Source organism: Gigantopelta aegis, chromosome 3 (assembly GCF_016097555.1).
Source record: "Gigantopelta aegis isolate Gae_Host chromosome 3, Gae_host_genome, whole genome shotgun sequence".
Classification (NCBI taxonomy): Eukaryota; Metazoa; Mollusca; class Gastropoda; order Neomphalida; family Peltospiridae; genus Gigantopelta; species Gigantopelta aegis.
In genome coordinates, this window is record NC_054701.1 from 2,993,660 (window position 1) to 3,005,744 (window position 12,085).

Below are 12,085 nucleotides of genomic sequence, written 5' to 3' on the forward strand. Positions count from 1 at the left end.
GCCAATCAATTTTCAAATCACTAGAAATAGCGCTAATTAAGGTTTTGAAAACAAAATGTTCCCTGCTAACCGGCCTCGGTTGCGCAGTGGTTAAGCCATCGGACTACAGGCTGGTAGGTACATGGTTCGCAGCCTGGTACCGGCTCTAACCCAGAGCGAGTTCTTGTGGGCTCAATGGGTAGGTGTAAGGCCACTACACTCTCTTCTGTCTCACTAACACACTGTCCTGGACAGACAGCCCACATAGCTGAGGGGTGTGCCCAGGACAGCGTGCTTGAACCTTGATTGGATATAAGCACAAAACTAAGTTAAAATGAATGAATAAAGTTCCTTGCTATAGGTTTCATCTCCATCCTGTTTGTGGGTCCATCCGTCTGTCCCACATACAGTTTTCTGGATGTTTGTGGGTCCATCCGTCTGTCCCACATACAGTTTTCTGGATGTTTGTGGGTCCATCCGTCTGTCCCACATACAGTTTTCTGGATGTTTGTGGGTCCATCCGTCTGTCCCACATACAGTTTTCTGGATGTTTGTGGGTCCATCCGTCTGTCCCACATACAGTTTTCTGGATGTTTGTGGGTCCATCCGTCTGTCCCACATACAGTTTTCTGGATGTTTGTGGGTCCATCCGTCTGTCCCACATACAGTTTTCTGGATGTTTGTGGGTCCATCCGTCTGTCCCACATACAGTTTTCTGGATGTTTGTGGGTCCATCCGTCTGTCCCACATACAGTTTTCTGGATGTTTGTGGGTCCATCCGTCTGTCCCACATATAGTTTTCTGGATGGGTTTTTTCACAAAGCCTTGATATATTGAGCTGAAATTTTGTGTATAGCTTTATCATATACTGTTACAGATAAGTGCCTTTCATGGCAATTTACCTATTTTTGACAGAGTTATGGCCTTTGAACTTAAAAGATATGAAAAATTGTTTTACAGATATTTTTTTCTCACTGCCTTGAGATATTGACCTAAACTTTTGTTGGACGCAGTAGGTGACATGTATTGTAGGGGACGTGTTGCAGGGGACATGTATTGTAGGGGACATGTGTTGTAGGGGACATGTGTTGCAGGGGACAAGTATTGTAGGGGACATGTGTTGCAGGGGACATGTATTGTAGGGGACGTGTTGCAGGGGACATGTATTGTAGGGGACATGTGTTGCAGGGGACATGTGTTGCAGGGGACAAGTATTGCAGGGGACATGTGTTGCAGGGGACATGTGTTGCAGGGGACGTGTTGCAGGGGACATGTGTTGCAGGGGACAAGTATTGTAGGGGACATGTGTTGCAGGGGACAAGTATTGTAGGGGACATGTGTTGCAGGGGACAAGTATTGTAGGGGACATGTGTTGCAGGGGACAAGTATTGTAGGGGACATGTGTTGCAGGTGACATGTATTGTAGGGGACGTGTTGCAGGGGACATGTATTGTAGGGGACATGTGTTGCAGGGGACAAGTATTGTAGGGGACATGTGTTGCAGGGGACAAGTATTGTAGGGGACATGTGTTGTTTTAGCAGTACTCTCAGAATACTTGTTCAGATTATAAGGATGCCAGTTTGCTGTATTTATCACTTTGTTACTTTGTTTTGGTGGCACTACTTTGAGTACTGTAATACCAATAACTTAGGATTGTTTTAATATTCCTGCCTTGCCTGTAACATTACAGATGTTTGAGTATTTGATCCCCTAGTGTATAATGAAATATTCTTGCCTTGCTTGTAAGATTACAGATGTTTGAGTATTTGTGTATCACCTAGTGTATAATGAAATATTCTTGCCTTGCTTGTAAGATTCAGCTGTTTGAGTATTTGTGTATCACCTAGTGTATAATAAAACCTAAAATAATGCCCTTATTCTCATCATCTACTTTTAGATTCCATGCAAGCATGTATTCTGTTTTGATTGTGCAAGAAAAACTGAAAAAAAGTGTACAAGGTTAGTTAGTTTGTGTGTGAAATCAAAATGAAATGACAAACCATTCTTTAATTCTGTTTAATGCTGTATACCTTATTTCGTAATGCAGAAAACTATGTTTAATAAATATGTGTATGTTTTGCTGTCAGCATATATATGGTCAGCTGCCTTACATTAGCAAATTAATACATTGCAGTGTTCTCGCTAGGTGAAAATTAAAGGAGGGCGGCACCACACCCTTCAAAAAAAAGGAAAACAAACCAAAAAAATTAAAAACCCAACAACAACGAAAAAAAAGGGGGGGGGGGGGGGGGGAGAGAGCTCGGTTACCATATTGTTGTGTGTTGGTAGATTTTGTGGAAAAACATACTTCTTATTTGGCCTACAAAAATGTTTATACGAAATACAAGCCGACTCATCTTTTAATTGAACCGGAGATGTTATCGGTCTGACATTCACGGGCAGTTCAGGTTTTGCTGAGCCGATGAAAGAAAGAAAGAAATGTTTTATTTAATGTCGCACTCAACACATTTTTATTTATGGTTATATGGTGTCAGACATATGGTTAAGGACCACACAGATTTTGAGAGGAAACCCGCTGTCACCACTTCATGGGCTACTCTTTCCGACTAGCAGCAAGGGATCTTTTATTTGAGTTTCCCACAGGCAGGATAGCACAAACCATGGCCTTTGTTGAACCAGTTATGGATCACTGGTTGGTGCAAGTGGTTTACACCTACCCATTGAGCCTTGCGGAGCACTCACTCAGGGTTTGGAGTCGGTATCTGGATTAAAAATCCCATGCCTCGACTGGGATCTGAACCCAGTACCTACCAATCTGTTGACCGATGGCCTTACCACGACGCCATCGAGGCCGGTCGAGCCAATGAAAGTTTTAATATTATTATTTTTAATAAAGATTTCAAGATATACGAAAAACAATAAAGATGTTTGTAAAGTGATCCCCTAATGTCGGATACATTTTATTTCCATCTTCATCGAATGAATCGATCGCTGTGATAAAATATGTGTATATATTATTTGGCACCCAATATAAATTATTTTAATGATAAACACTACCACTTCCGTTGTTTTTATAAGCGGTGATATCCCCCCAAAATGAAAAGTTTATAATATTTTATAAAAAACTGCTGAATAAACAGAATGATGGAAATGACAGAAAGTAAAAATCATCAGTTACAACCAATTATATTTGCAGTTGAGGACAAAATATAACTTTTCTTGTTTGTATTAAACATACAAATGGTTACAGGTATGGGACAAAATAGAGGCTGTTAAAAATACTGTTAAATTACATTGTACAGTACGGTCATAAATGTTTCGTCAATTGCTTTTTCATACACAACGTGGCTTGTTTCCTTTGATTTCCAGTGTGCAGACTGACCATTGTTGTTGGTGTGGGTTTTATGTGTGGAAAAAAATTGGCATTTGGAAATAGCGGAGATAGGTGCTGGAAAATATAGTATGGTGCTGGAAAATAAAGAGGGGCGCAGGAAAAATAAAGAAGGGCGGAGAACGTAAAAGGAGGGCGGCAAAATGCAATAGCGGGACAGGCTGCCCTGCTTAAATGGAGCAGCGAGAATACTGCATTATAAGAAGTAAAATATTGCAGATGGGATATTGTAAATAAACAAACAATATTGGAGAATGCAGGTTAAATGATGAAGCCATAGTAAAATAATGCAGATGGGATATTGTAAATAAACAAACAATATTGGAGAATGCAGGTTAAATGATGAAGCCATAGTAAAATAATGCAGATGGGATATTGTAAATAAACAAACAATATTGGAGAATGCAGGTTAAATGATGAAGCCATAGTAAAATAATGCAGATGGGATATTGTAAATAAACAAACAATATTGGAGAATGCAGGTTAAATGATGAAGATGGGATATTGTAAATAAACAAACAATATTGGAGAATGCAGGTTAAATGATGAAGCCATAGTAAAATAATGCAGATGGGATATTGTAAATAAACAAACAATATTGGAGAATGCAGGTTAAATGATGAAGCCATAGTAAAATAATGCAGATGGGATATTGTAAATAAACAAACATATTGGAGAATGCAGGTTAAATGATGAAGCCATGTAAAATAATGCAGATGGGATATTGTAAATAAACACAATATTGGAGAATGCAGGTTAAATGATGAAGCCATAGTAAAATAATGCAGATGGGATATTGTAAATAAACAAACAATATTGGAGAATGCAGGTTAAATGATGAAGCCATAGTAAAATAATGCAGATGGGATATTGTAAATAAACACAATATTGGAGAATGCAGGTTAAATGATGAAGCCATAGTAAAATAATGCAGATGGGATATTGTAAATAAACAAACAATATTGGAGAATGCAGGTTAAATGATGAAGCCATAGTAAAATAATGCAGATGGGATATTGTAAATAAACAAACAATATTGGAGAATGCAGGTTAAATGATGAAGCCATAGTAAAATAATGCAGATGGGATATTGTAAATAAACAAACAATATTGGAGAATGCAGGTTAAATGATGAAGCCATAGTAAAATAATGCAGATGGGATATTGTAAATAAACAAACAATATTGGAGAATGCAGGTTAAATGATGAAGCCATAGTAAAATAATGCAGATGGGATATTGTAAATAAACAAACAATATTGGAGAATGCAGGTTAAATGATGAAGCCATAGTAAAATAATGCAGATGGGATATTGTAAATAAACAAACAATATTGGAGAATGCAGGTTAAATGATGAAGCCATAGTAAAATAATGCAGATGGGATATTGTAAATAAACAAACATATAAAATTGGAGAATGCAGGTTAAATGATGAAGCCATAGTAAAATAATGCAGATGGGATATTGTAAATAAACAAACAATATTGGAGAATGTAGGTTAAATGATGAAGCCATAGTAAAATAATGCAGATGGGATATTGTAAATAAACACAATATTGGAGAATGTAGGTTAAATGATGAAGCCATAGTAAAATAATGCAGATGGGATATTGTAAATAAACAAACAATATTGGAGAATGTAGGTTAAATGATGAAGCCATAGTAAAATAATGCAGATGGGATATTGTAAATAAACAAACAATATTGGAGAATGCAGGTTAAATGATGAAGCCATAGTAAAATAATGCAGATGGGATATTGTAAATAAACAAACAATATTGGAGAATGCAGGTTAAATGATGAAGCCATAGTAAAATAATGCAGATGGGATATTGTAAATAAACAAACAATATTGGAGAATGCAGGTTAAATGATGAAGCCATAGTAAAATAATGCAGATGGGATATTGTAAATAAACAAACAATATTGGAGAATGCAGGTTAAATGATGAAGCCATAGTAAAATAATGCAGATGGGATATTGTAAATAAACAAACAATATTGGAGAATGCAGGTTAAATGATGAAGCCATAGTAAAATAATGCAGATGGGATATTGTAAATAAACAAACAATATTGGAGAATGCAGGTTAAATGATGAAGCCATAGTAAAATAATGCAGATGGGATATTGTAAATAAACAAACAATATTGGAGAATGCAGGTTAAATGATGAAGCCATAGTAAAATAATGCAGATGGGATATTGTAAATAAACAAACAATATTGGAGAATGCAGGTTAAATGATGAAGCCATAGTAAAATAATGCAGATGATGGGATATTGTAAATAAACAAACAATATTGGAGAATGCAGGTTAAATGATGAAGCCATAGTAAAATAATGCAGATGGGATATTGTAAATAAACAAACAATATTGGAGAATGCAGGTTAAATGATGAAGCCATAGTAAAATAATGCAGATGGGATATTGTAAATAAACAAACAATATTGGAGAATGCAGGTTAAATGATGAAGCCATAGTAAGATAATGCAGATGGGATATTGTAAATAAACAAACAATATTGGAGAATGCAGGTTAAATGATGAAGCCATAGTAAAATAATGCAGATGGGATATTGTAAATAAACAAACAATATTGGAGAATGCAGGTTAAATGATGAAGCCATAGTAAAATAATGCAGATGGGATATTGTAAATAAACAAACAATATTGGAGAATGCAGGTTAAATGATGAAGCCATAGTAAAATAATGCAGATGGGATATTGTAAATAAACAAACAATATTGGAGAATGCAGGTTAAATGATGAAGCCATAGTAAAATAATGCAGATGGGATATTGTAAATAAACAAACAATATTGGAGAATGCAGGTTAAATGATGAAGCCATAGTAAAATAATGCAGATGGTATATTGTAAATAAACAAACAATATTGGAGAATGCAGGTTAAATGATGAAGATGGGATATTGTAAATAAACAAACAATATTGGAGAATGCAGGTTAAATGATGAAGCCATAGTAAAATAATGCAGATGGGATATTGTAAATAAACAAACAATATTGGAGAATGCAGGTTAAATGATGAAGCCATAGTAAAATAATGCAGATGGGATATTGTAAATAAACAAACAATATTGGAGAATGCAGGTTAAATGATGAAGATGGGATATTGTAAATAAACAAACAATATTGGAGAATGTAGGTTAAATGATGAAGCCATAGTAAAATAATGCAGATGGGATATTGTAAATAAACAAACAATATTGGAGAATGCAGGTTAAATGATGAAGCCATAGTAAAATAATGCAGATGGGATATTGTAAATAAACAAACAATATTGGAGAATGCAGGTTAAATGATGAAGCCATAGTAAAATAATGCAGATGGGATATTGTAAATAAACAAACAATATTGGAGAATGCAGGTTAAATGATGAAGCCATAGTAAAATAATGCAGATGGGATATTGTAAATAAACACAATATTGGAGAATGTAGGTTAAATGATGAAGCCATAGTAAAATAATGCAGATGGGATATTGTAAATAAACAAACAATATTGGAGAATGCAGGTTAAATGATGAAGCCATAGTAAAATAATGCAGATGGGATATTGTAAATAAACACAATATTGGAGAATGTAGGTTAAATGATGAAGCCATAGTAAAATAAATGCTACATTTTCATCCAGTTGATGAAATTTTATTTTCTCTTTTTTATTTACAGAACATTTGAACTATCACTCATTAAGCATCATATATTGTTTAAGGACAGTGGTTATTATTATTTTAGTTTTGCTAATAAGAAAAACGGGGGCAGGCTTTTACTCTTGGGGCAGGTGGGATGAACTAGGATTTATTTTATGGCCTTTGGCTGTTTTTACCTGAATGCATTAGAGGTGTTTGGTCGTTCTAGGCTGTTTTCACTTGTCTGTTTACGTGTAAGCGGAATAGTTCATCTATCCAGTTAGCAATCCATAGTGGATGGAATAAATACCATTGCGGTATGTAGCCTGTATCACATAAAACGGCTGTTAAGAGAAAACACTTTTCAGTAACAGCGTCCACATATAGCCACATTCTTATGTCCAGCCGTGCCACAGGAAAAATGTTGAATGTAGAAATATTAGAATAATTTGTACAAATGATAAGAGACAGCCATGTTTATTGATGATGCCAGTGATAGCCGTCATGGGGATGATCGGCTGCCATGACAATACTGACATCCTGCTCAGAACAGACATAACCGGCACAGTATCTCTCACACTGAGCACTATGGTTTTATTCATATATAGAAAGGTTCTCTCTCTGCTAAAAATAATGCAGTGAAGCTTTATGCAAGTATTTGTATTTGTACTGCATTCCACTTTATTCATGCTGTGTTCATCAAAAAGCAGCTTAACTCTCTTTAATTTCATTAAGTTTCTGATGCAGGAACTGAAATGCAAGAATCTACATTGATATCAGTTAATAAACTGACTTTGGTGTGTTGCATAAACTAAATTTAACAATGTAAAATTATGTTTATTTAGGTGTAGTGTAATTGGTTTCCATTTTTGAATTTAATTTTTGCTTTTATTTTTAAATGGGTATTACATCACTGGATTTATGATTTACGGATAAAATTACTTGTCAAAATGTATTGATGATTTGTGAGTAATATGACTGGATTTTCCTAGGTGTGAAGACCCAGTCCAGCGTATCGAACAGTCGGCTCTGGGAACTGTGTTTATCTGTACGTACGGCGCTCCGAAACACACGGCCGCGGGTTGCCGACGGACCTACCTGTCACAGAGAGACTTAGATTCTCACATAAGTCATCGCCACCTCAAGAAATCAGAGCCTGCCAAGTCTTCATCGAGTGAGAAGTCGTCGCACCATCACGCCCCATTCATCTCGACGGGTCACCCCACGATGACGTCAGCAGGCCAACAGCCAGTGAGCTCGGCCCCCCATCACACGGCGATCCCCCCCAACCACCAACCCATGGAGATCCAGCAGGCCGCATCCAACATCCCGCAGAGACAGGTGGTGGAGCAGGGAGTGTTCCGACCCCTCGACGGAAACCCGCTCGTCCAGACTCACGTGGCCGTGCAGCCGGGCCTCGTCCAGCAGATGGCCGTGTCTCACCCGCAGATGCACCAGCCACCCCCCCAGACCCTCCAGGTGTCCCTGCCGCAGGGTCTGCCGGGCGTCATGACTACCATAGAGAGTTATCAGACTTCTTCCATCCCCGTGATGGCAGGCAGCAGAACGAATCTGATAACGGTTCCGATACAGGAGGGCTCCAGCATGGAGAAGTACCAAACAAACTATGTCCCCGGCAGTGTGTACTCGGGACACCTGGCTAACACTATCCCGCCAGCCGGGTTCGGACAGGTACCACCGCCAGGCCTGCCCCCCACCCACATACCCCCTATCAGACAGCCGTTTCCACCGTCGACGATGGCAGCCGCTGCCATGCACCAGCAGGTTCCTCCATCCTCATACGGACAGCCGATCAGCCAGGGTCCGACGATGTTCTCCTCCTCGACAATGCCCCTGACTCTAGGACACCCACAGCACCAGGTCCCTGTTTCTCGAGCCCCCCCGGGGTCCATTCCCCACCAGATCCCAGGTGCGGTCCTCACGTCCATGTCTAATGCCCCCACGGGACATCTTGCTGGTCCACCCATACTGGTGGGTATTCCAGGGCCCCAGGGGCCCAGGCAGCAGTCGCAAGCCCCTCCAAGGTTTTCCAGCCCCCACGGACACTTCGACGATGGTCTTGGACCCCCGTTTAATCAGCCTGGCAGTCCCAGGATGCACTGGACTGGTCCCCAAGCACGGGGTCCACCCCCCGTGTCAGGAGGAGGGGGTCCTATGCAACACCCTCCCCCTCAGCGACCCCAAGGAGACTCTGGTCCTTTTGGTCAATACTATTAAGATAATATTTTATACAAAGATGTGCTTCACAGATCAATATGTATATTGGTGCCAATATAAATTGTTTGTATTATTGAATTATGTTACTTTTATTTTTATTACCCACCTGGTGAATGTATAGCTGTGTCGCAATAATACCATAAAGACCACCAGTGTAATATAGATGTTAGATAATATGTGTAATGAACACATGCACGCACACATACACACAGTCTCGCTAAAGTGGGAGAAAGTTTTAATTTACACACTTATTATTTAATTGTATTGTTTGGATATGTGCAGGAAACACACTCGCTGTTACTAGCTTGCTCCAAAGTGTAAAATTGTTCAGTAAATTGGTAATTTACACTGTTATTATTTGGATTACAGATCGACAAATTAAGTATTTTTAGTCCTGTCAGTTTCTCTGTTTTTAGTGGCACTTTTACATTAGTATAACAATTTTACAAATGGCGACCCTGGGTTATATTTTAGAGCAGAGGTTTCCGATACCATTCTGCTCCTGTATAAAATGCTGATACATAAATGTCCAAAATGCTGAAATTTATGGATTTTCTGATAGATATTACATTCTTTGAAGGTGGGTAATAAATAAAATATCCCACCTTTTTCGTTAAGATATAAATTTTATGAAACTCTAGTAACTTTCCTTTTATCTCACCTTACTCAGATACTGGGAAAGTTAGCTTGTTTTGTCAAAATGATATGTGTCGATAATGAGTGTAGTATTCTGTATGTATCTGGAGAGTAGAAAAACAACTATGCTACTAGTATTAACATACTGCTGTCAAGTTGTTGCATCAAACTGATACTGCAGATTCTCTTTTATTTGAAACTTATTGCCTAAGTAACTGGTCATTAATTTGATTTGTGATTTCCAAAATTGAAAGTTTGTTGTGTCTCGTCACTATTTTGTATAGCAGAACATAAAACTGTGAGCACACTTCTTATTTAAAGCTGAAATACCATCTTTACTTGCTGACTTGGTAAAAGAATAGACCGTATGGCATCGTTCTGTACTTAAAGGGCTCCAAATTGGGAAGCAACAGGTCTTACAACTACATGATTTGTCATTTTGTGGTTCTATGTACGGGAATCATTTCTGTTCATCATAATTATGGGATTTGCTGTTCCCTACACCTCCCCCTATTCAAAATTATCTAATATAACAGTCAAGTTTGTTTTGTTCTGAACTGCAAACAAATAAGTTTGATTGCAAGGGGAACTCTTTCATATAATTAAATTTATCGCCAACGCTATACCACTGATTAGTTGAATTTATAATATCTTTATTGGGTTTGCTGGGGGAGACGGTTTTGTTGTAAGTTTCAAATATGAGGTAAAAACACAGCTGATATTTAAGTCACATTTGTTGGAGTAAACAAACAACAAATATTTTAAAATAGTAACTATTGTTTGCTGGGTATTCATTAAAACAACTTGTTAAAATATTGAAGTAGGTGTTAAAATATATATTTTATGAGAAACATTTCAAGGCAAGCTTGTTGTAAAGGGCACCTCTGTATAAGGGGTATGTTTTATATTTGTATGAAGGTTATCTGCATATAACACCTTTTTTTTTCTTCTTTTTTTTTGGTAGACTCCTTGGGTGGCTTTTGTTAAACGTTTTGACAGTTTTAAATGTTACACTGTGCACTTAATAATGTCTCATCTGATAGGAATTGGGAGACCTTGCTGTGATTATTATTACATATTGTGATGTATTTCTTTTATTCTTTTCATTGGCATTGATTTTTTTAGGCAAATCATAACATTACTAAAATAAATATTAAAACAAAAATGAGTTGATTGACTTGATGGTGTAGTACATTTTTCTTTAGTGTGACCTGAAGTCCCCAGTCTTGGGCACATGGTGTTATGATGGGTACACCAACACTACAAAATACAGTTAGAGAACTCTTACAGTTATCAACATTTTATTTTTATTTTTTTACGTCCATCTTCCTCTTTCTTAAAAATGCTTTCAAAATGTTGATTTTGCTAGGGTTATTTTGGGTGTGTATGTCAAGTTTTGTATGGATTTAAAAAAGAAGAAAAAAAAGCATACTTTGGCATTAATTCTATCACTCCTAGCATGCTGTGTTTATTTTTTATTAAATGTTGATATTGTGAACGTCTGCTAAATGTATCATGTAGTGTACGGGTATATCAAGTAAAATTGCTTGAGAATATTATTGCCATCATCCACATATTTTATGAATAATTAAACTGCAGTATTTTGATATTGCATTAGAATGTTGAATTTGCAGTTGCATATTCAAATCTTTGTGAAAGACCAATAAAAATTGTTTGATGTTTATAGTCTTTTTATTTGATTTAATATACTCAATAAAAAAAAAGAAAGAATGTATATACATTAGAAAATTGTATTTCTACTACATATGTTGTATCTCAACACACTAAGACACTTCTCCACATATATCCCCTGCTTCAGCACGTAGTCTACGTGCATTGTGTGTGGAATACCGTGGGGAATGTTGTATCTCAACACACTAAGACACTTCTCCACATATATCCCCTGCTTCAGCACGTAGTCTACGTGCATTGTGTGTGGAATACCGTGGGGAATGTTGTATCTCAACACACTAAGACACTTCTCCGCATATATCCCCTGCTTCAGCACGTAGTCTACGTGCATTGTGTGTGGAATACCGTGGGGAATGTTGTATCTCAACACACTAAGACACTTCTCCGCATATATCCCCTGCTTCAGCACGTAGTCTACGTGCATTGTTGTGTGTGGAATACCGTGGGGAATGGTATTTCTACTACATATGTTGTATCTCAACACACTAAGACACTTCTCCACATATATCCCCTGCTTCAGCACGTAGTCTATGTGCATTGTGC

General features: G+C 37.4%; 1 protein-coding gene and 1 long non-coding RNA gene across 2 annotated transcripts in view; both read left to right on the forward strand.

The window, feature by feature from the left end:
• LOC121367395 (E3 ubiquitin-protein ligase Hakai-like) overlaps positions 1 to 11,532 on the forward strand; it is a 39,368-nt gene extending 27,836 nt beyond the window's left edge. Inside the window, exons 5-6 of the mRNA XM_041491549.1 lie at positions 1,878 to 1,939; positions 7,969 to 11,532. Of these exons, the coding sequence (XP_041347483.1) occupies positions 1,878 to 1,939; positions 7,969 to 9,214 (1,308 nt within the window). The 3' untranslated portion in view covers positions 9,215 to 11,532. The remainder of the gene's footprint in view (positions 1 to 1,877; positions 1,940 to 7,968) is intronic.
• LOC121367396 lies at positions 4,084 to 7,927 on the forward strand. Its single transcript, XR_005957376.1, has 3 exons — positions 4,084 to 4,161; positions 6,292 to 6,439; positions 6,495 to 7,927. It is a non-coding gene; the product is annotated as an uncharacterized LOC121367396 (long non-coding RNA).
• Positions 11,533 to 12,085: the final 553 nt, after the last annotated feature.